Below are 20,840 nucleotides of genomic sequence, written 5' to 3'. Positions count from 1 at the left end.
GCATAGTTACATAGGCTTTTTAATTACAGGTGATAGAATGATTGTGGTTGATTTTGTTATAAAACTTTACACTACTAATATGTTTTCTTACAAAGTGGTATTCTAAACTATTCTAATTTATGTGGCGGGATATTCAAACTCGGATGCAAAGAGACGAACACATTGTCTTAACCAACTGTGTAATTTAGAGAAAGAAAAAACGTGTTTTCCTGCAATTGCACTGGGGAATTTATCAAGCTGTTTACATTGTTAGTTGATGCCTAATAGTTGTAAGGCTTGGTTTTTAATAGGATGTGTATCTCGTTTTCCATTGCTAATCACTAATAGTTTAAGCTACAAATCTAAAGATATGTTTTTTTTAATCGGTGAAGAGAGAGGATTTGAACTTAGAATCCTTTTAATTTTGAAAAGAAAAGTACTAATAGACCAGGAGGGAGTCGATAAAAACGTTTTTGTTCTTCCCTAGTTTAAAAGATTGTGATAGGGCTCTTCCCTAGTTTAAAAGATTGTGATAGGGCTCAGATTCGTGTGATTATGATATTGTTATTGTTAAACAATATTAAAAAGGATAAAGCTGTTAGAATCAAGATCAGGGGGGTAGGCAGGCCAAGAATGTTGCCTTCCCCAGTATGCATGGTTCCAGATAATACGGATGGGATGTCCTCATATATGAAGTCATTAGTTCTTCTTTTTGCCAAAAAAGTCTTCCGCCCTCATAATGATTCAGTTCTCTTTTAACAAGTACAAGAATATAAAATATAACTTCGAATACACGCAATCATCCACAAACCACACACATGATGTTAAACTTGGATGTTTTATGCCTGTAAGAGTTGGAACCTGGGGCATTCAAGTGGCAAGATTCAAATACTGAAAGAAAGAAAACTACAAACGAAAATAAAAAAGAGAGTAAGAAAAGAACATAACAAATTGTGAAAACAAATATTTTAGAACTAGCTTTATTTATAGGACACCCATGCCATGCCCTCATTTATGATCGGGCAGTATTTGATGATTTACAACCTCAAACCCAAGTCTTGGCCAACTGGCCAACCAAAATTATCATACATGGCGGGCACAGGCTCCTTAAAATGGAGTTGCCTACGGCAACAAGCAGTAAACCATGTTTGCTGCATTTAGCATCCCATAAAATGTGAATGAGTCAATGGCAGTCAAGATTTCCAGAACGAATATGTTGAGGGAGTATAGCTAACTTAGCTACTGCAAAAACAGTTTCCTCTGGATACCAAAGCAATTGCGGTACACTTCTACAGTTTGGATGAAGCAAAAGAAATGGACTACAAAAAACATTCTGTATATAAATTGATGTGTGGCTAGCCGAGTTTTTTTACCCAAGCAATCTGTTTCCTGTTGGGTTGATCCTTCTGAAGCCAATTTCCAGTGTGTAAAAAAGAAAAAACTCGAGCCTAATACAGATCCTCTTAAACTAAAGACTGCAAACACTGATTAAACTAAACACGGTACTGCACCTTTTCAGACCCAATATTTCCAACATATATGAGTCGTGAAAATATTTGAATGGCTGGAAGGAGATAAAAATTAATGGCCTCACCAAGCATCAACCCTCACCATCGGAAAGTGTCGGAAATTCCAGGCCCCGAAGAGCAGGCATGTTGTTTAAATCCTCCTTTGAGACCAGTGGGAAAAACCATAGTGCCTTCTTTGTGCCGAAAACCTTCAGGAGGGGGGAAAAGAGCACAAAGTGAGACTCCTCAACGGTGTGACAGAAGAAGGGCTTGCATAAAGTGTCAGTTTAATTGAACTTCACGAGACAATTTTATAGAGAGAGAGAGAGAGAGAGAGAGAGAGAGAGAGAGAGAGAGAGAGAGAGAGAGAGAGAGAGAGAGTACCACCTGCTCAAAATTCTTCTTCCTACCCAAGTCATACTTCCATCTGATTCCTCTTCTCTTCTCATGAACCTGAAACATTTTTCAATTACCTATATAAAACTATACAATAAAAAATCTGCAGTAATGAATTAATGCCTTGAGCTTGGCTACATAATAAACTTCTTGGTGGTAGACTCAGGTTATTCTAATTTCCGGATCACTTCAGGTAACTTTAGCCAAATCTCATTTTGCAATTCATGTAAAAATCAATTCATAAATTGGAAAACAGCTCGAGCAGCAGGAAGCCAACTGAACAAAATGAATTATATCAGGTAATTCAGGTCTCAAATGGATAGTGCAATGCAAATATTCATATTATCTCAAAACTGGTAGACAGAAAGTAGGAGTTGATTTTATTACCTCTATGGTAGTGGTGTTGCTTGACAGAAGGGACACATGCATAACCACGAAACAAAGAAGACTCAATGCAAAGGCTAAATTAAGCACTGCAACAAAGTACACAATACGTAAGAAACAAGTAAATAATGAAAGCAGAAGCAGAACCAATATGTGGGCATGAAAATGATCGTACAGGTGGAATATTACCAAAAGTCAAAAAAATAACTGCAAGATTGCCAGGGGATGTTGAATGATTCTTGGCTTCAGAGAAAAAATCGATAAAATTTGGTAGCAAAATGAAGGTATCCATTGTCGTCTCCAGAAATGTATACAGCTTTTATGTCAATAACAGAAAATGGAAAGTCAGCAGAAAACAACAGAAAGAATAAACTAGCCAATTAGTCCAAATTTAAAGTTCCTTTGCACACAAGAAGGTATTCATTTTATAATAAATTATTATTACTCCTCTCTCTCTACCCTATGACATCCTCCCAACACAAAAACACACATAAAAAAATGACTCAAACATCTCCAGTTTCCATCCCTTTGTTTCTATGGGCTTTCCCAGCCTTTGAACCAAAAATTCAGTGGGGGTAAGGAAAGCTACACAAAGTTCTTATTTTGTAACTGCAACTATAATAATAAGAAAAAAGAAATATAGGATTACCAAGAAAAGAAGAAAAAACTTGTAGTTGCGTGCACCAACGCAATTCACCACCCAAACACAATGGTGATCCATCTTAAGTACACATCTTTGACCTACAGAAAATAGCAGAAAACAAAATTACTTTCTTTAACTTAACTGACAATTTCACCGAATGTTAAATAAGGCTGCCAACAATGTTCTAAAGTTGTGAAGTGCATCTGAAAATATTATGACTCTGTCACTTTCAGACAAGATATAGAGTTATATACAAAACAAAAACACAGAAAGAATACATGCATAACAATTTAAACTTGGAAACATCCTACAAATGACACATGATGGCTCTACTGATAAAAATTCTAATCTAGGGTTAACAACACAGAAATGGAAAGAAAATTCATATTATGGTACCACCCTTGGAAGATTTTTCTAGGGGGATACGTTCTATCACAACTACACTCAAATCGATGTCATCTCCAAGATCTATAAAAAGTAAGGGAAAAAAATTCTTACATATAAAGTGGAAGTAAAGAAGAAGAAGCTGATGAAACACACCGAGGGAATATGCAATAATACAGAAACGCATGTCAAGATACAAGCATAATATAAATCGCAAGCAACAATAGAAAGCAACTTGCTTACAAACAGAGCAATGATGGCATCGTGGTGGCTTCCCGTTTTGGCATCGACTACAATATCCTACTTGTGGTCTTCTTTCTCGTCCATCTGCAGAGTGTGTGGAAGTGAAAGCCTCGGGTTCTATACTTTCTGACAAAGTCAGAGAACTACCAGCCTCCAAAACTTCCTCCTCTGTTAGAGGTTTCCAATTGTTGGGAACAGAACCCGGGTCTTTAAAGACAACCATAAAGTAGCTCCACAATAACATTATAAGCTGCAAGACAAATGCAAATTGAAACCAATGGGAAAACTCAAGAGTTAGTTTTCTTCTAAATGAATCTTATTACTCAATGTTGTTACACAGATAAACTATTTTCTGTATAAATTTTCTTATAAAAATCTTGAATAAGTCAGTTACAGAAAGAAACCCAGTAAGAATAGTCATCAAACCCACAAATCAACATGCACCGTTTTAATCTTTGTTAAAGGCAATTATCCCAAGGGTGTACAATATAAGTATCAAATGTACCTCTCTACCTAAATACTGAAGTTTTTGAGAACACTGCTAAACCAGCCAACAGATCTGAACCTAAATTTTGATTTGTGTCCCTACATCCCAGGTCTCGTCTCAAATTCAACTTCTATTAGCTTGTCAAGCATTTGGGGGCAACTTCATTCTTGTTCATCCATTAACTTTGGACTCACGTGTATAGCATGAGACTTAGTTCACTACTCTATTTGCCCCATAGTTATGAAGTTATTCATTCCTCTTTATTCATTCCTCTGCAAATTACTCTAAATTGTGCTCATTGCAGCAGCTATCAGTATTAATCTACTTAATTGACCTAAATGCAAGCTAACCAGTTCAAGTTTAACTTAACTTTTTAGACCCAATGATATAGTAAAATTAACACAAACCCACCAAAGAAAAAACAAAACCCAAATAAGAAGGAAAAGCAAACTTTTTGCAAGAAAAAAAAAAAAGAGGGTTGATTATATTTTCCAATTTCCCAAATACCCATATATTAAAGAGCAAAACTTGTAGCATCAATGGCTGCAATAGTTGAGAATTACCAGAAAGTGGAAGAGAATGATGATGAAGAAGGCTAGAAAAGAGTGGAGCCCGCCGCTGAGCAGCTCTGGGCCCCAAGTCACCACAACGACGGCGTAGTAGGAGAGGGAAATTATGGCGGCAACCAAGAGGATCATGAAGTAGCCGATGACTTTGAGGCCGGAGCATAACTTGAACAGGTTTATCTCCATTCTGGGATTGATTGGCAATGGCCGAACTATCCCGGTTGGAAATTGGAGAGGGAAGATTGGCCTTCTGGTTCTTCGTGGAGGGAAGAGGCGTTTCCAGATATCAGGAGCCAGGTTTAAGCTTTTCTTCTTCTTGTTGAGTGGGATTGATTCAAGTATTTGAAGTCTTGCGGGATTTGGAGATCCATGTGTTTTTGTTCATTGGCGTTTGAAGTTTGAGACTTTTTCCTTTTTTTTTTTCCTTTTTTTTTTGGGGGTCAAATAAATTCGAGACTGTGCAAAGTGAGAAGTGGACTTGTTATCAACTCAGTTTGGTACTTTGGGCGCGCCACAATTATCAACTCAGTGCATCATTTCAGTTTTTATTTATCATTCTTTTGTTTTTATTTATTATTCATTATTTCTTGTTCAAAGAAAATTGATTGTTAGAGGTTCTAATATGTTGAATTACGTTTACTCAATTTGAATGGGAGAAGTCACGAATTGTGAATTATGAATGTGGAAATTAAGAGTACAAAGAGAAATTAACATAAATTTTCATTTTGATTAAGAGTACAAAGAGAAATTAACATAAATTTTCATTTTTTATGCGTTCATAAACGCAAAAGAAGCTCTTTGTTATACGAAAATTTAATAACTTCACTATTTGTTTTAGTTGAAGCTTTTGATGAAACAACTAATTAGGAAATTGATGATTCAAAATTTCAAATATTTCCCATATATATAGGAAATCTTAACCCAAATAATAGATTGAAGATAATTGATTTAGGTTAAGACATAATTTTTTATTAGTCTTATTGAACTACAATGATGGTTTCCAAATTTAGATTCTATAATCGAATACTCATTTTTCAAATACAGCAGAAAACAACACAGGATAAGTAACAATTTGAACACATAGATACAAATTCTTTTTAATGAAAACATAAATAAAATTTTAAAAAATTGTAAAACAATTTTTCTTTTTTCCTTTTTTGTTTTTGTTTTTGTTGGTGGCTTTTGTCTTTAAAAGTCCAGAAACCTCGTCGTCATCCAAAAAGATCCGTAGTTCCCCTAAATCCGCTTTCAAAAATCTCTGTTCCCACCTCCTACACTCACCACCTACTAAAAAAGGTACACGACCGCCTTTGTCTCTCTCTGTCTCAAGCTCCTAAATTTCTTTCCTTGTCTTTTTAATCTGTGTGCTTCTAATTGATTTTGCTCTATTTTGTTTCGCTTTTGGGGTTAATTAGGGTTAGGGTTTGTGCTCTGAAAGTACAAAGAAAGGGGGAAAAAGATGCAGCAGCCACAGCAAATGATCCCTGTGATGCCTACTTCATTTCCACCCACTAACATCACCACCGAGCAAATTCAGAAGGTACCCTTTTTTCCATTTTGCTCAATCTTTCTCTCTGTCTTACTTTTTGTGGATTTTTTGCTCTGTTTTTGGTATTATGGTTATTTGGAGCTCTTAATGGATTGTGGAACTAATTGGTCCTCTGGGTTTGTTGGGTTTTTCTTTTTGTGTAAAGTGAGGTTTTTGCCAATTTTTTTTGGGGGGAAAGAAACAACCTTTGCAAGCCAAACAAGGCTATATTGAACTGAGGTGATTAAGGAATATGTGATTACTTGGTTATAATTTGTAAAATTTTGCTTCCTCACATAGAAAAGAACGCCCTTTAGCTGAAATTTTTAAGGGAGAAATTCAATAAGGCTGGGAAGCCATTGTTCTATAATTTTATGGTCGAATGATGTATGATAACTGGTGGTCATTTATAGAATTTTGGAAGACTATGTCTTCCACTTGCAGACTATGGATGTGTTGGGTAAGACCCGGAAGAGAACAATGAAACAAATAAGACCATGGAGCTTGTCTACAGGTTCATAATGTAAAGAACGTGGAAATTAAATGTTAACTCGATCGATGGGATCTAATTAGTATGTAGAATTCATGACCATACGAGATCCTTTTCCTTTCTAGCAGTTTATTCTCCTGATCTGTGCGAAGTACTTTTTTAATCTGTTAAGATTTTTCCCTGTGTCAGCCTATTTCTAATGGTGATTCAGGCCACTGGATTTACATGTTGGGAACCATCTAGTTACTCTACTGCTGTGCAGATTTTACTCCATTGGTCCACCACAGTTCCCAGTCTCCTCTAAGAATTGAAGATAAAGGCACACATGATATTTTCTCTTGTCACCTATGACATCTGTCCATTTTCATGGAAGTGGATTTTTTTTGGTACGGACAGAAAGATTTACTGGATAGGATTTCAATAATGCCAGTTGCCAAGGTAGTGCCACAAGTAGGAGTATAGTCAAAATTGACCAAACTAATGCAATTAAATGTTGGTAAATATGCCGAAGTCTTACGTGGGATGGCTTATGGGTGATATGTATGGCAAATCATTATTAAAACAAAATTTTGGGCTCTCATCAGTCTTGAACTAAATTAGTGAGTAGATGGTTGCATTTTCAATCACCATTGCAGAAATTCCCATCTAAGCCGGAGACTCTTTTGAAGGAATGGATATCTATTATGAAATGTTGAATTATACATTGTTGACCTAAAATTGATGAGAATTAAGGATACATGAGATGATCCTTACCAGTATTAAGTGTTAGTATCTTATATTGTCAATGTTGGTCTATGCATGTATGGTTTTACTTTATTTCTTTTTTCCTGTGAATTAGGTGGATGGCTACTGGCACAGTTGATATTATTTGGCTATAGATTTTGTATTGTTCAATTATTTTACTAGTGTTATTTTTGTATATCCACCTAGATAGTCTAATATACATCCCACCTAGATAGTCTAATATACATCTCACTTGATATGTGATATGTTGGAATTAAAATAAATCTAATGTTAATGTCTTTTTTTCTTAATTTATGATGTAGTACCTTGACGAGAACAAAAAATTGATTCTGGCAATATTGGATAATCAAAACCTTGGAAAACTTGCTGAGTGTGCCCAGTAAGTCCTCTCTCTCTCTCTCTCTCTCTCTCTCTCTCTCTCTCTCTCACACACACACACACACACACACACACACACATGCTTTATGTCTGTATTGTGTCTTGAGTTATATTGCTGGGCCTGTATCACATTGATTGTACTTGTCTGATTTAGGTTAGAATGCTACGTCTGATCTTTTAAAGATTGTAGAATGTTGATCTACCCTCATGTTTTGTATTGGTATCTTTTATTATGCAATGTTTTCAAACTTATTTTGATATTTCCCCATTTAAAACTTGTGAGGTTTTTTTTTTTTTTGAATAGAAAAACTTGTAAGGTGTTTGATGCCTCATAATTACTGGATTAATTATAATAATTTATGGTTAAATTAGGTATGGCAGTGGATTGTCTTACACATTTATTGATATGGTTGGGGATACTCGGTAGGCATTTCATGCAATCAGCAGCTCTGAGTGGAGAAACTAATTGAGTTTTGGCTCCTTCTTGTTTTTGTTTTTAATGGACAATTATAAATATCAAATGCTGGTCTCCATGTTATGACTTCGGGATGTAAATTTTTATTCCTTAATGCAAGACCACAATATTTGTATGATGTATACTTTTCGGTTTTGATGATTTAGGTACCAAGCTCAGCTTCAAAAGAATCTGATGTATTTAGCAGCTATTGCTGATGCACAACCACAGGCACCAACGGTGCCTGCTCAGGTGGGTAGTAAGCATGCCTTGATGGTTTGCTGATTCACCTTTTTATCCATGTTTATCATCTTTGTTTCAACACTTGGCAGATGGCCCCACATCCTGCTATGCAACAAGCAGGATATTACATGCAACATCCTCAGGCAGCAGCAATGGCTCAGCAACAGGGTATTTTCCCTCCAAAGATGCCATTGCAGTTCAATAACCCGCACCAAATGCATGATGCAGCACAGCAGCTACACCAGCAGCACCAACAAGCCATGCAAGGGCAAATGGGAATGAGAGCTGGAGGGGCCAATGGCATGCCTTCCATGCATCATACTGAAGCCACACTTGGTGGTGGTAGTGGTGGCCCAACTTCAGGTGGAGGGGGTCCAAACGATGGGCGTGGAGGAAGCAAGCAAGACAACTCAGAGGCTGGGACAGGTGGTGATGGCCAGGGGAGCTCAGCCGGCGGGCATGGCAATGGTGATGGGGAAGATGGAAAGTGACTTGGTCTTACGGATGATTCCACATGGAAACATGTGCCTGTTGATAGTAGGTGTTTTCCTAAAGTAGCTGCTTTGCTCAGTGATCTTTGACAGATTGCAAACAGCAGCGAAAGTTCTCTGTAGTCTTTAAAGTGATTAGGTAGGTGAGTTGTGTTGTAAGTTCCTTTGCATGGAATGGATCCTGGCATCAGATGAAACAAGTGGTGAAAGAAAAGACAGACTTGGTTCTAAGGGCCCGTAGAGATGGAAACATGTGTTGTGTACTTGGATGTCTGTCAATTTGTAACTCATAAATGCATGCAGCATGCGCCACAAATTCTGATCCTATTACAAGTTTTGCTGGTAGTTTGTTTTCCTGTTGGTATGTGTATGAACTCTACTTAGCAATTTGTAACTCATAGATGGCCGTTGAAGGTTTTTTATCGTCTCGCGGGTTTGTCAACTGGGCGTTCTCATTTGCAATGCTCAAAAGGATCAATTAGAATGCAATTTTCAAGTTTTATCGGTCAGTCCTCATTGCCTACAGTTTTTAGCATTGTTCCCATGCAGGATTGTTGAGGCAGTCCACAAGCAACATCTTTTTGGTTTTCTTCCGTCTTGTGATATAAGAGAGAATCACAATATTGATTTTTGAAAAAGATGTACGACCGTTGGTTTCTTTTCCTTCCTCTGTACTTATCCTTCCCTTTCGCAAAAAACAGAGAAAGCCCTCTGGTGGTGAATATAGGTGGTGGTAACGTCTGAATACTAAAGATAAAGAACAATAAAGTTGATGGACATTGAAATGTTGATTTTCCTTTTCCTTTCCCTTTCCCTTTTTTATAATTGAGAAGTTGATCTCACAAATTTATATACTTGAGAATAACGTTGAGCTTATATATTTAGAACTTAAGCCATTTTTAATTCGGGAAGATAGAAATGTATCTGTGCACAACATATTTATCTTAGGCATGATGCTAATATTATAATTACCAACTTCAACCCCAAAAGAAATAGAATAACAATGGGGCTTAAGCAAATTTTGTGGGGTTGACATTGACATGGTCACATGGATAGATAGTTAAGAACAGAAAAGGAAACAAGGACAAGGAATGAATGTGACCTAAACCATACCCAAACTATCCATTAGACCCAAATTCTATTTATTTTCTAAGGCGAAGAATAACAAAAGAAACCCTTATTATACTAGAAACATGTACGCATTTCTTTTTCCCTCTCATTACGATTAACGAATCTTCACCATACACATGTCATAATTGGAACCATTTTGTCTAAATCACAATTTAAAGATCATCCCTGCAAACCAATTAGCATTTGGTTTACTGTATTTGTTTCTAGTTGGTTGGAACATAAAGGACCATCCATCATTTTTCCTTCTAGGATTTGTACTTCTACGGTTAGTGTTTTTTCAGAATTGAAACTAATTGAAAAAAAGACAAGGGCATGAAGGTAGAAACCTCTTCTGTATTGTGCACCGAAATATTAAAAAGGGGATTTAAATTTCAGTGATTCTTGGATTGAAACTGATACACCTTTCCACTTAGCTAAAGTGCCTCCATAGATTTACTGTATTGCCTTTGAAAGAAATAATTTCAAAGCTGTTTTAAGTTTTTATGTATTGCCAGAACAGAGTGAAGTATGGCAGCTGATTTTACATTCATTTCTTTTCCTTTTCTTTCTCATGTCGATTGATTCCTTTCCTGGTTATGTTGTTCCTGCATCCTACTCTTTTTAACAGAAAACAAAATAAATCACTACATTTTTTTGTATAAATAGTATAGCCGTGCGGCTTTACTTTTTTTGACACGTCACCCTGAATCGCTAGCAGCTAGAAGGCTCTTATTTTTTTTTAATAAATAGTATTGCCGCGCGGCTATACTCGGGATTTTTTATATATAAAAAAAGAGTCTCGCCGGCCGGCTTTACTGGGTTCCTTTTTTTTTTTAATAGTTTTTTTTTTTTCATAAATAGTATAGCCATGTGGCTATACTGTTTGGACACGTGCCGCCAAATCATTTAGTGTGGGCTAGGCGCTAGTCGGGTCCCTTATTGACACATGGCGCCAAATCTATAGGCGTGGGCGGGTCCACCTTTTTTATAAATACTATACTCGGGTTTTTTAAAAAATATATAGCCGCTAGGCTTTACGAGGCTCTTTTTGGCTTAATTTTTTTATTAACAGTATAGCGTACGGTTTCCATAGATACGTAGTGTAGTTAAAGTTTTTTAATTTTTTTTTTAAGTTTTTTTATTTATAAGTAGTATGGCCGAGCGGTTATACGCAGAATTTTAAAAAAAAACTAGTAAAGCCGGTCGGCGTTACTGTGATTTTTTTTTTTTTAGTATTGTTTTCAGGATACATTTGGCTTTGTGATCCTGATTGTATAGCATATACTATGGAACTAGATGATAACTATATGGAAACAAATAACAGGAAGGAGATAAATAGTCTTGCAGTAGTGTTGAATAATTCAGAGTCATCTGAGAAAATCCCTTCCCCTGCAGTCTGCAGAAGCATCCAACAAACAGAGTCATCTGAACAAATCCCCTCTCCAGCGGAAGCATCCAAAAAACCATGACTCATCTGAACTGAAGACCTCTTCTGCTGAAGCGTTCAGTGGACCTAAGTCAGCTGAAATGAAAATGTCTTCTCCTGCAGAAGCGTCTAATAAACCTGATGTAACTGAAAATAAAATTGCCTCTCCTGCAGAAGCATCCAACTCTGGAAAGAAAACCCCAAGATCATTGAAGGGCAAAGCTAAAATAGTGAAGAAAACTCCATTCATAAGTTCATAACAGCTTGAAAACGAGCAAAGTCACAGGTTAATGGGAAACGGAGGGGGAATAGGTGTAACAACGAGAGTAGCAACAAAAGAGAAGAAGAAGCCAAGAAGATGAATTCAAAAAGAGAGAAACAAGAGAATATCACGAATGGAGAGCATGCCGAGAAGAGCCATCAGGCTCAAAAGACTCCAGGAAAGACTGACGAATCCGAAAAGAGCCGACAAAAACAGAAGGGTACAGAAAAACGACGTGGGTCAGACAAGAGTGTGAAGAGTCAAAGGAACAGCGAAAAACATGATGAAAAGAGGGAAAAGCTTGGTGGTTTGATCTTCATGTGCAGTGGAAAGACAAAGCCAGACTGCTTCCATTACAGTATCATGGGTGTTTCAATGGGTGAGAAAGACCTTGTGTTGGGTATCAAACCTGGGTTGAAGCTTTTTCTCTTTGATTTTGATCTTAAGCTTTTGTATGGGGTTTACAAAGCATCCTCTTCAGGTGGACTAGAACTCGAGCCAAAAGCATTTGGCGGGGCCTTCCCTGCTCAGGTCACATTTTCTTAGATCTATCTCTCCTTGTTTGCTTTGTTTAGTTAACCAGACATGTATGCTCATGACTTGAAAACTTTAGGTGCGGTTCAACGTGGAGAAAGATTGTCTTCCTCTACCTGAGAGCGTTTTCAAGAAGGCAATACAAGAAAACTATAATGAGAAAAAGAAGTTCAAAACAGAACTTACAGTTCGACAAGTGAGATAAGGCTATGTGCCCCCTTCCCTTTATTAAGTTTTCCTGGAGTAAGCGATCATTGTTTCTTTGCATATGCTGAAGTAATAATATCCAATATTTTCCCTTCACCTTTCAGGTCAGGAAGCTCACATCACTTTGCCGACCAGCTCAAGTCCATTCAACTGCTCTAGCCACTCATTCTCCAGTCCAGGCTAAAGTTCAGGATCGGGGAGTTCATGAAGGAGCTAGGAATAGCTGCCACATGCCCACAGGAATGCACACGCTAGATATCCTTATACCAATGGTGATGCTAGGAGTTATCCAGTGTTAGCTCATGAAAGGGACCAGCGCGTTACATACTGAGATGTGGCATCTGTAAGGAGAGAGGAAACTTCTCATGATTTATACCTTACTGAAAAGGAATTTCAAGCTTATTATGGTCTTCGGGGAGAGAGAAGAAACGTGTCTCCTCGTATCGTTCCTCCAGCTCTGGAAGCTCTTCATAGAGAGTATGAAAGAGAGCATCTTGCAAGACAGCCAAACCTCATTTACGGGGAGGCTGTTCCTGCACATCGAAAAAGGGTAGCTTTGGCTTTAGCTTTTGCATTTAAATCATAGCTCTCTTGCTCTCTTTTTAATTTTTTGGTGAGACTTGCTCTGCTTGTGTTTGATAAATGCATATTTGATAGGCCTGATGCGCGCATGAGGAGAAGTGGGTTTTGGATAAAAAAAATCTTAGCCGTAGACTTGAGTCAAGACCAAAGACCAAGAGGTTGTAATTGACTTGACCACAGCGTGCAATGAAATTACTCCGTCACCTTCACAAGTTTCTCTGGGGAAATACTAGTCATATGTTGTCGAAATGTACTTGAAACTTACCTCACAAATTTCCGATTTTCCAAGACATTCATCCCCAAAATATCTCAAATCTTATCCATCTATCCATATCCATTCTTCATGTTGACTGGCTTGATCAGGGTCCAGTTGTTCTTGTTGGATATCATAATCAATTCTTAGGCCACATTAACGAAACGGAGTCTACTCTAAACGGATCTGACCGACTCAACACCGCTTGTTTGACACCTCTAGTTCAAATTATATGAATAACGAAGTCAATATATATTTGTGTTGAATTCAATATCTAGTGGTGGCTAGCCCATCATGATGTAACTTTGTTGTGAGGTATATTGGCCAGTTGTAAAAGTATTGTGTAAATATTGCATTTTTTTGTAATAAAAATAAAAATAAACATTCTTCCAAAAATTAAAATAATTGAAAATTATTTTAGTGAGGGAGATTCACTATTATACATAATATAGGGGTCCAAATTATAAAAATACCATATATGAAATGAATTTTAGGAACACACTCAAAACTCATTTACAACATAATAAAGAAGCTTTTAACTTCTTATAAATTACAAACTTGCCATCAATTTCTTATAACAAGATCAACCTCAAAACCTTATGAAAAAAAAAAACTCAAAACACTCAATAGGACATTAAAGTAATTTAATAATTAAAATTAATTCAATATGGGCAGCTGTCATTTTTGTAGGTTTTTTTAGACTTATTTATAGAAATTAAATGGTATAGAATTCATCTATATTATTAGTGCTAAGAATAAGTATATAACTAAATATCTATTCATGTATATCAAGTAAACGACCACTTTATCATAAAGATTTTAATTGTTAAAATCGTTGATGTATTCGATACATATGGGTCACCCAAAAAATGTACACTTTCGATTATGACACGTGTAGAGATGATTTCATGCATCCTAATTTGAGTAATTTCAACCTCTCTCAGTAAGTACGTATAGATGAAGACCAGGCCTTGGGGCGTTTTCCAGTCGTTTTCATTACACCACCCTCATACTAAGCTCGCAAATATGAGCCAACCAAACAGAAACGCAGTCTCTAATTTTCTTCCTCTTCTCCAATCTCTTTTCTCTGTCTCTGTCTCTGTCTCTCTCTCTCTCAAAACCAAGCCAAGCTAACCAAAGCTTTTAGCCCTACAAACACAATGAACCCAAAACCACCCACCATGAAAGAAGACTACCAAAAGAAACTCACCCCCTTCAAACTACTCAAACCCATCGCCTACCTCCTCCTCCTCCTCCTCTCCTTCACCCTTGGATACCTCTCTTCCCCTTCTTCTCCAACAACCCCCTCTTTTTCTCCTCCCACCCCCCAACTCCCCCAACTCGTCAACCTCCCAACTCAACTCGACCACTTCCGACTCACCACCCACTGCGCCACCCCACTCCCTTCTCACCTCATCCGCCAAACCATCCTTGACCGCCTCTTCAACTCCACCTCCCCCTTCGTCAACTTCCCCCCTCCCTACGCCACCCCCCTCCTCCAACGCAGCCGCGTCAAAGGCTGGGGCTCAAAAGGCGCCGTTTTCCAAAACCTCATCCAAAAAGTCCAACCCAAAACCATCATCGAAATCGGCACCTTCCTTGGCGCCTCCGCCATCCACATGGCCCGCTTGACCAGCCAGCTCGGCCTCAAGGACACCCAGATCCTCTGCCTCGACGACTTCCGCGGCTGGCCGGGCTTCCACAACAGGTTCGGCGGCATCGGCCTTCTAAACGGCGACGTTTTGCTGCTCTACCAGTTCATGCAGAACGTCGTCTCGGTCAACGCAACCGAGACGGTCTTGCCCATTCCGTTCTCAACCGGGTCGGGTCTTGACTGGCTCTGTGAGATGGGCGTGTACGGGGATTTGATCGAAGTGGATGCGGGTCATGATTTTAATTCAGCCTGGTCCGATATTATTCGGGCTTACCGGCTTTTGCGGCCCGGCGGGGTTATTTTCGGGCACGATTATTTTACCGCAGCGGATGACCACGGGGTGAGGAGAGCGGTAACTTTGTTTGCCCGAGTTTACGGACTCAAGATTAAGCTTGATGGGCAACATTGGGTCATTGAATCGAGTTAATTAAACTTAATTAGTATAAATTCTAAATCTTATAGATGAGGCTTATGGTGTTTGACTACTTGCAATGTGGAAATAAATATGATCAAATCTTAGAGTGTAATGAAATAATTTTTTATTAATTACCATTCTATAATAAAATTTGAGTTGACATTTTTGTTTTTTGCTAGTTGTTTGATGTTTAATAATGTAATTAATGTGGAGATGACACTTTGATTGATATTTTATTAATGGGTTGATGTTTGATTGTGTAACAACTAATATGAAAGTAGCATTTTTGTGTTCGATTAATTGGTATGGCGATTGAAACAAACAAGGAGTGACATTTTTTGTTTTATTTCGTGTGGTTGTTGCTGCATAATTATTATTTATTTGTAATGGGTATGTATCGAATTTAAAGCCTATTATACAATCGAATGGACATATTATAATCGAAAATCGAATATGCTAAAATTGACATATTATACAAAAAAAAATTTATAGAGCCTATTTTGATAGAAAAATTAAAAACTAGTCATTTGTTGTTTTTTAATTGTTTTTAGTGTGTTAATATTTTTTAAGAGCCAATTAGAAAATAACAAGTGGCAGGTTTTGGAGTTTTCTCTTCAAATAGGCCCTATATGAGTATTTGTATAAGAGCATCTCAAACTGATACGTTAAATTGCCACATAAACATGAAATGGCAAAAATTAAAAGTTAAAGTTGCTCCAACATAGTAATCAAAATTTTATACAGATTTGACATATCAGTTGGAGATGCTCTTATTATTTACTCTCTTATATTTTTTGTTCAGTGAATTAAAGATATTGTAAACTTTATTCTTTCTAAAAATAAGATACATAGCATATGTGGGCTAGACCATTTAGCTTGCAATGGGCCGTCTTCTTATACTCAAGTTTGGAGCCCTTTCTTGTTATATTAGATTAATTTGAACTTTTAAAGGCTTTTATAGAATTTAAAAGTCTGGAGGTATCTAATTTAAACTTTTAACGAGTTTATAAAAATCTAGTGGTATTTACTTGTGACTTTTAAACTCAATTTTGTTGTTGTTGTTTTTTTTTTAAATTTTTACTTTTGAAAATTTGGTGATATCCAGTTGTGACTTTTAAAAAGTCAATGAAAGTTTGGTAATATCCAATTGTGACTTTTAAAAAGTCACTAAATCTAGGCCATTATAATAATCTAACCATTTAGAACATGACACATCATCAAGTTTTTTTTCTTTCTCTAAAGGGTGTGTATTCAATTAGGATTCTAGAGCGTTTAAAAAGATTTTGTTTAAGTGCCAGCTTTCATAAAACTTGATGAAACTTTAGAATTCGTATAGAACTTGATAGACTTTCAAAAGACTTCTATATAATTTTTTAATAAACTTTCTTAAGATTTGTATGGCTTTTATTCCATACTTCTATAATTTCTTTAGCTGATATGGTTCCTTGTTCTTTGTAGTCGTAATGAGAAAAACAAACATGAAAAGATCAGCTGACTGCCATAGGAAAAAAATGAAGTATGATAAAGTCCCTGAAAAAAAAAACAAAAGACGTGCTCAAGTAGGCCTCCGTCTTCTACAGAAACTTTGAGCTTGTGGCCATCCTTGTTTTGTTTGCTTTGAGATCTCATCAAATTCGTGACTTTATTAAACTCCTCCCTATAAATGTCTCTGTTAATAATACACGTAACAAGTTAGCTTTCTATCAGAATTAGCTACACATGAAAAGATTTTTACTTATAACTTGACCAGAGAAGATGATAAAGAATGTAAACCCACTCGCTATTGTCAATGTATCTAATGGTGATCCAATTTCAAGAGATGTTCTGATACTTGATTTGTACTAACATGAAATAAAATTTTAAACAACATGAAATAAAAAAAGCCAAATTCATAATATCTTTTCCTTCAACAACATGAAATAAAATTATGTTTAACGAAAAGCAAAATTCATAAGAAATATAGTGACAAATGTATTACAGATTTGGTGTCTGAACTCCGATTGGGGCGTATGATACCTTTTTGAAAAAAGAACGATGCCACGAGTTAGACTCATGGCTTTACCGTGACATATGGTGGATTTTGGGCTTTTGAGGTCATTTAGGCTTCCAAAACAGCATTTAAAAGTTGTAGTTAATTTTCGGCTTTTTGTTTTTTTTATTGTTTATCTATATTTGTCTCAGTTTTTTTGTTTGATTATAGAAAGGTTGTCAATTACTATATTTCAATTTCCTATCCAATAATTCAATAAACAATTCTTATAAAGTCGTATATAGATATTTCATAAGAAAAACAAGTATAAACCCTAGTAACAAGCATAAACCCTAACCCCAAACTATACCCTAATAACAAGTGTGAACCATTCACTCTCTTCTTCATTCAAACCCCTTTACATTTCTTCCACCGAGAGTTTCGCATTGGTGAGAAAAACCGATAAGCCAGTTACCGAGTGCAAGGCTTATGAGGCAGACAAGTCACGACCTTTGAAGATTATAAAATTGTCGGCTAACGCAGACGAGTTTCGCATCATGACATTGATTATGTTGCATTTTCTACTTGTATGAATCTTCAAACCCAATCAAGTAAAAAATAGTTTTTTTGTTTTTTTTCCACCACGCATATGTAGTTTCATGCATCTTCTGGAGAAATAGAGTTTTTCAGTTGTTCTTTTAAGCGGTTATCTCCTCCCTTCCCCTCATAATCAGATTGTAAAGGATCTGTCCTTATTTTGTCTTCAAAGAAATTATCTATTCATAAGAGGCTGGATTGTGATAAGAATTTTTGAGGTTTTTCCATTTCATTTGGATTTGAATATTAATTCCATAGGAAATTGTTTATTGAATCCGAGAGTAAAGAGAGAGCAGAAATAAATGAGAAAGAATAAAATTACATAGAACACAGAGAAAAAAATAAAATAACATGCTCTAATCGAGAGTTTAGTTAACGACAAATAAAACTTATCATCTGTTTAGTGAAGGAAAAAAAACTTGATGTTGTGTCACATTCTAAGGAGCTAGATTATTATGATGGTTTAGATTTAGTGAAATACAAGTAAATGTGTAGTCTCTAAATACAGAGGCTTGGGATCCGATTGGATACACCCCCTTAGACTACTCCTAATATAAAAAATTGGGATATATAAGGGGCCGTTCGATAACATTTTCAAGGCCCCGTTTTCATTTTCACTGGAATTTTTTTTTGAAAACAAATTCAACCTCATGTACAAAAACTAAAAACACCAATATATTGGTCTGATTGCTATATTTTTTTCTTTTTTTTTTTGGTTGGTCTGATTGCTTTATTTATTTATTTATCAATTTTTTTGGGTTGGTCTGATTTTTCTTTCTTTTTCATTTGTCAATTTTTTTTTTCAATTTTCAGTTTTCTCGTTCCACTTCATTATTAATTAACCATCATATATTATTCAATTTCGTATTTGTTTTAAACTAAAGATAATATTATTTTTATTATCTAGGTTTTTCTAAAATTAGATTTTTATTATTATTTTAATTATACATTATTATTCTCAAAGTATACTTTTTTTATTATTTGTAATAAATTTAGCCTTTAAAATATCAGAATAAAAAAAAAATTAGGACTGAAATTAGCAAAAAATATACTTGAAAAATAACTCACAAATTATTATTCTCAAATTGTCTTACTAGACACGTTTTCACTATTTTTTTAATTTTCTGAATATATTTTCTAATTAATCGATCAAAAATATTTTCGAATTCTGAAAATACAAATTCATTTTTTCATTTTCATTCTCAAAAAACATTACCAAAGTGGCCCTAATATATCTTCTTGGGTTAATGATCATTTTCCAAGTCCACAAGTAAGGGTATGCCAACACTGGGCCTGATATCACTCATTTAGAATCTATAACACCAATTCAGCCCAATCGAGGAATGAACTTGAAAGTTACACGAATTAGAAAGACCAAAAGTAACCAACACTTTATTCTACCTTTTTGTTAAAGTTTACAGTGGCCCAGATATAAATGATAAGTTGCCACATCTATTGGAATCTAAAAAGTTGGGATAATGTAAACTTGAGTAATCGCGCTTCCTTGTATTCTAGTTTGAATTTTTTTTTATGTAGATTGATTAATGTAGAGTATATTACTACTCGTGTTTATACAAAAAAATTGGTATAATAATTTGGTGTTTTGAATTCATCAAACTTAACATCCTATTAAAAAGAAACAGTCGTGTGAAACGGAGATAGTACTGTTTTATTTTTCTCGATCAATCACACTATGTCACATGTAATAACCTTTTTATTTAACATAATCAATGAGAAACACAATTTTCTTATACTAGCGAAAAGTCTGCTGAAAAATTTGTATGACGTTAGCATTAGAGTTCATTTAGGCAATACCGCATTGGGATCCCCTTCTTCTAGAAATCAACGATGGTAGTCTTTCTTGATTAACCTTCTGGGATGAACTCCCTTCAGCAGACCGCTTTAGGGTTAAGACCAAAAAGTCAGAAGAGTAACCGAAGCCCAATAAATAAAGCACACAACAACAAAAATACAAAGCAATAGTGGTGGCTCTCGCTTTCCTTCATTTTCTCATCGATTGAATCTTTGCCATTTTGTTTTATACGCAAAGAATCAAAGCAAACGCTATCCAATAACAATCCACGACCCCCTTCTTTTTTTTCTTCTAATCGAATTAGGTTTCAACCTGCATCGCACGTTACCACCGAAAAAGAAATCCATTAAAAAATAATAATAATAATAGATGCATGAAAAGCACATTTTCCCAGTGTGTTTTGTTTTCTTTGTTTAGTAGTATTTGGTAGTGGTGGTGGGTGGGTCCTAGATTCTCATGTCCGAGGACCCCAAAAACACATCCGCAGTTGATATTCCATTTCATTTCGTCCACAAAAGAAAGAACACGAGTGGTACACTTCAGGCCAACAAATCAAAATTAATCACACCCAGCGAAAACCAGAAATTTTTTGTCCTTTTATCAATTCTGAGAACTGCAGACAACAGTCGTCCGATCGAGCGTTTATGACTAGCGGTACTGTTGATGCGATGCAAGGAGGTTTATGATGCACAACAGTTGAAAGAAATTTTGCGTGTAAGCAACTGTTCTTTCCGACAGTGACGATGTTCCCTTTGAGTTTTTCTTCACCTTACACCCCCACTTGTGAGTCCATTTAGGAACGTGCATAAAATATCTGTCATCCCTGGATTCATTTGATTCACCCAACTACGGTTGGACTATCTTGCTCCTAAAGTCCCCACTGTGCCATAAACATGGGGAACACGTTACTATTAATGACACTTCCAACAATGAAAAAATATCAACGTTTCGTACAAAAATATTTATCTCCATAATTAATTACATATTTTACAAAACACAACAAATTAAAAAAAAACCAATAAGGAACTTCAATTATTTATTAATACAGGGATAAATAAATAAATTCAAACTTGGCAAACTGAAAATCAGGTTTACCCGAT

General features: G+C 36.0%; 3 protein-coding genes and 1 long non-coding RNA gene across 6 annotated transcripts; 3 read left to right on the top strand and 1 right to left on the bottom strand.

Annotated features, from left to right (window-relative positions):
- Window positions 1-1,214: 1,214 nt before the first annotated feature.
- Window positions 1,215-5,040, bottom strand: LOC117617612 (probable protein S-acyltransferase 12). Of its 3 annotated transcripts, none has more exons than XM_034347056.1 (7): window positions 4,588-5,039; window positions 3,538-3,787; window positions 2,917-3,008; window positions 2,457-2,583; window positions 2,271-2,356; window positions 1,875-1,940; window positions 1,215-1,696 (listed from the first exon to the last, which is right to left on the bottom strand). In XM_034347056.1, exons 1-7 carry the CDS (start codon window positions 4,774-4,776, stop codon window positions 1,580-1,582), a joined length of 927 nt encoding a protein of 308 aa, XP_034202947.1. In that variant the 5' UTR covers window positions 4,777-5,039; the 3' UTR covers window positions 1,215-1,579. The 3 variants fall into 3 exon arrangements, with proteins under 3 accessions (XP_034202947.1, XP_034202948.1, XP_034202949.1); XM_034347057.1 differs by lacking the exon at window positions 1,215-1,696 and adding an exon at window positions 1,714-1,826 and having other exon boundaries at window positions 1,869-1,940; window positions 4,588-5,040; XM_034347058.1 differs by lacking the exons at window positions 1,215-1,696; window positions 1,875-1,940 and adding an exon at window positions 1,947-2,159 and having other exon boundaries at window positions 4,588-5,040.
- Window positions 5,041-5,738: 698 nt separating this feature from the next.
- LOC117617614 (GRF1-interacting factor 3) lies at window positions 5,739-9,420 on the top strand. Its single transcript, XM_034347059.1, has 5 exons — window positions 5,739-5,886; window positions 6,006-6,130; window positions 7,655-7,731; window positions 8,352-8,436; window positions 8,517-9,420. The coding sequence occupies exons 2-5, from the start codon at window positions 6,050-6,052 to the stop codon at window positions 8,916-8,918; spliced, it is 645 nt and encodes a 214-aa protein (XP_034202950.1). The 5' UTR covers window positions 5,739-5,886; window positions 6,006-6,049; the 3' UTR covers window positions 8,919-9,420.
- Window positions 9,421-12,233: 2,813 nt separating this feature from the next.
- Window positions 12,234-12,587, top strand: LOC117620139. The gene is made up of 3 exons (XR_004584679.1): window positions 12,234-12,247; window positions 12,330-12,446; window positions 12,562-12,587. It is a non-coding gene; the product is annotated as an uncharacterized LOC117620139 (long non-coding RNA).
- A 1,865-nt stretch (window positions 12,588-14,452) lies between these two features.
- LOC117618319 lies at window positions 14,453-15,438 on the top strand. Its single transcript, XM_034347909.1, has one exon. The coding sequence runs from the start codon at window positions 14,453-14,455 to the stop codon at window positions 15,371-15,373; it is 921 nt and encodes a 306-aa protein (XP_034203800.1). The 3' UTR covers window positions 15,374-15,438.
- The last annotated feature ends 5,402 nt before the right edge of the window (window positions 15,439-20,840 follow it).

Source organism: Prunus dulcis, chromosome 2 (assembly GCF_902201215.1).
Source record: "Prunus dulcis chromosome 2, ALMONDv2, whole genome shotgun sequence".
Lineage (NCBI taxonomy): Eukaryota > Viridiplantae > Streptophyta > Magnoliopsida > Rosales > Rosaceae > Prunus > Prunus dulcis.
This window is presented reverse-complemented; position numbering and strand designations above follow the sequence as displayed.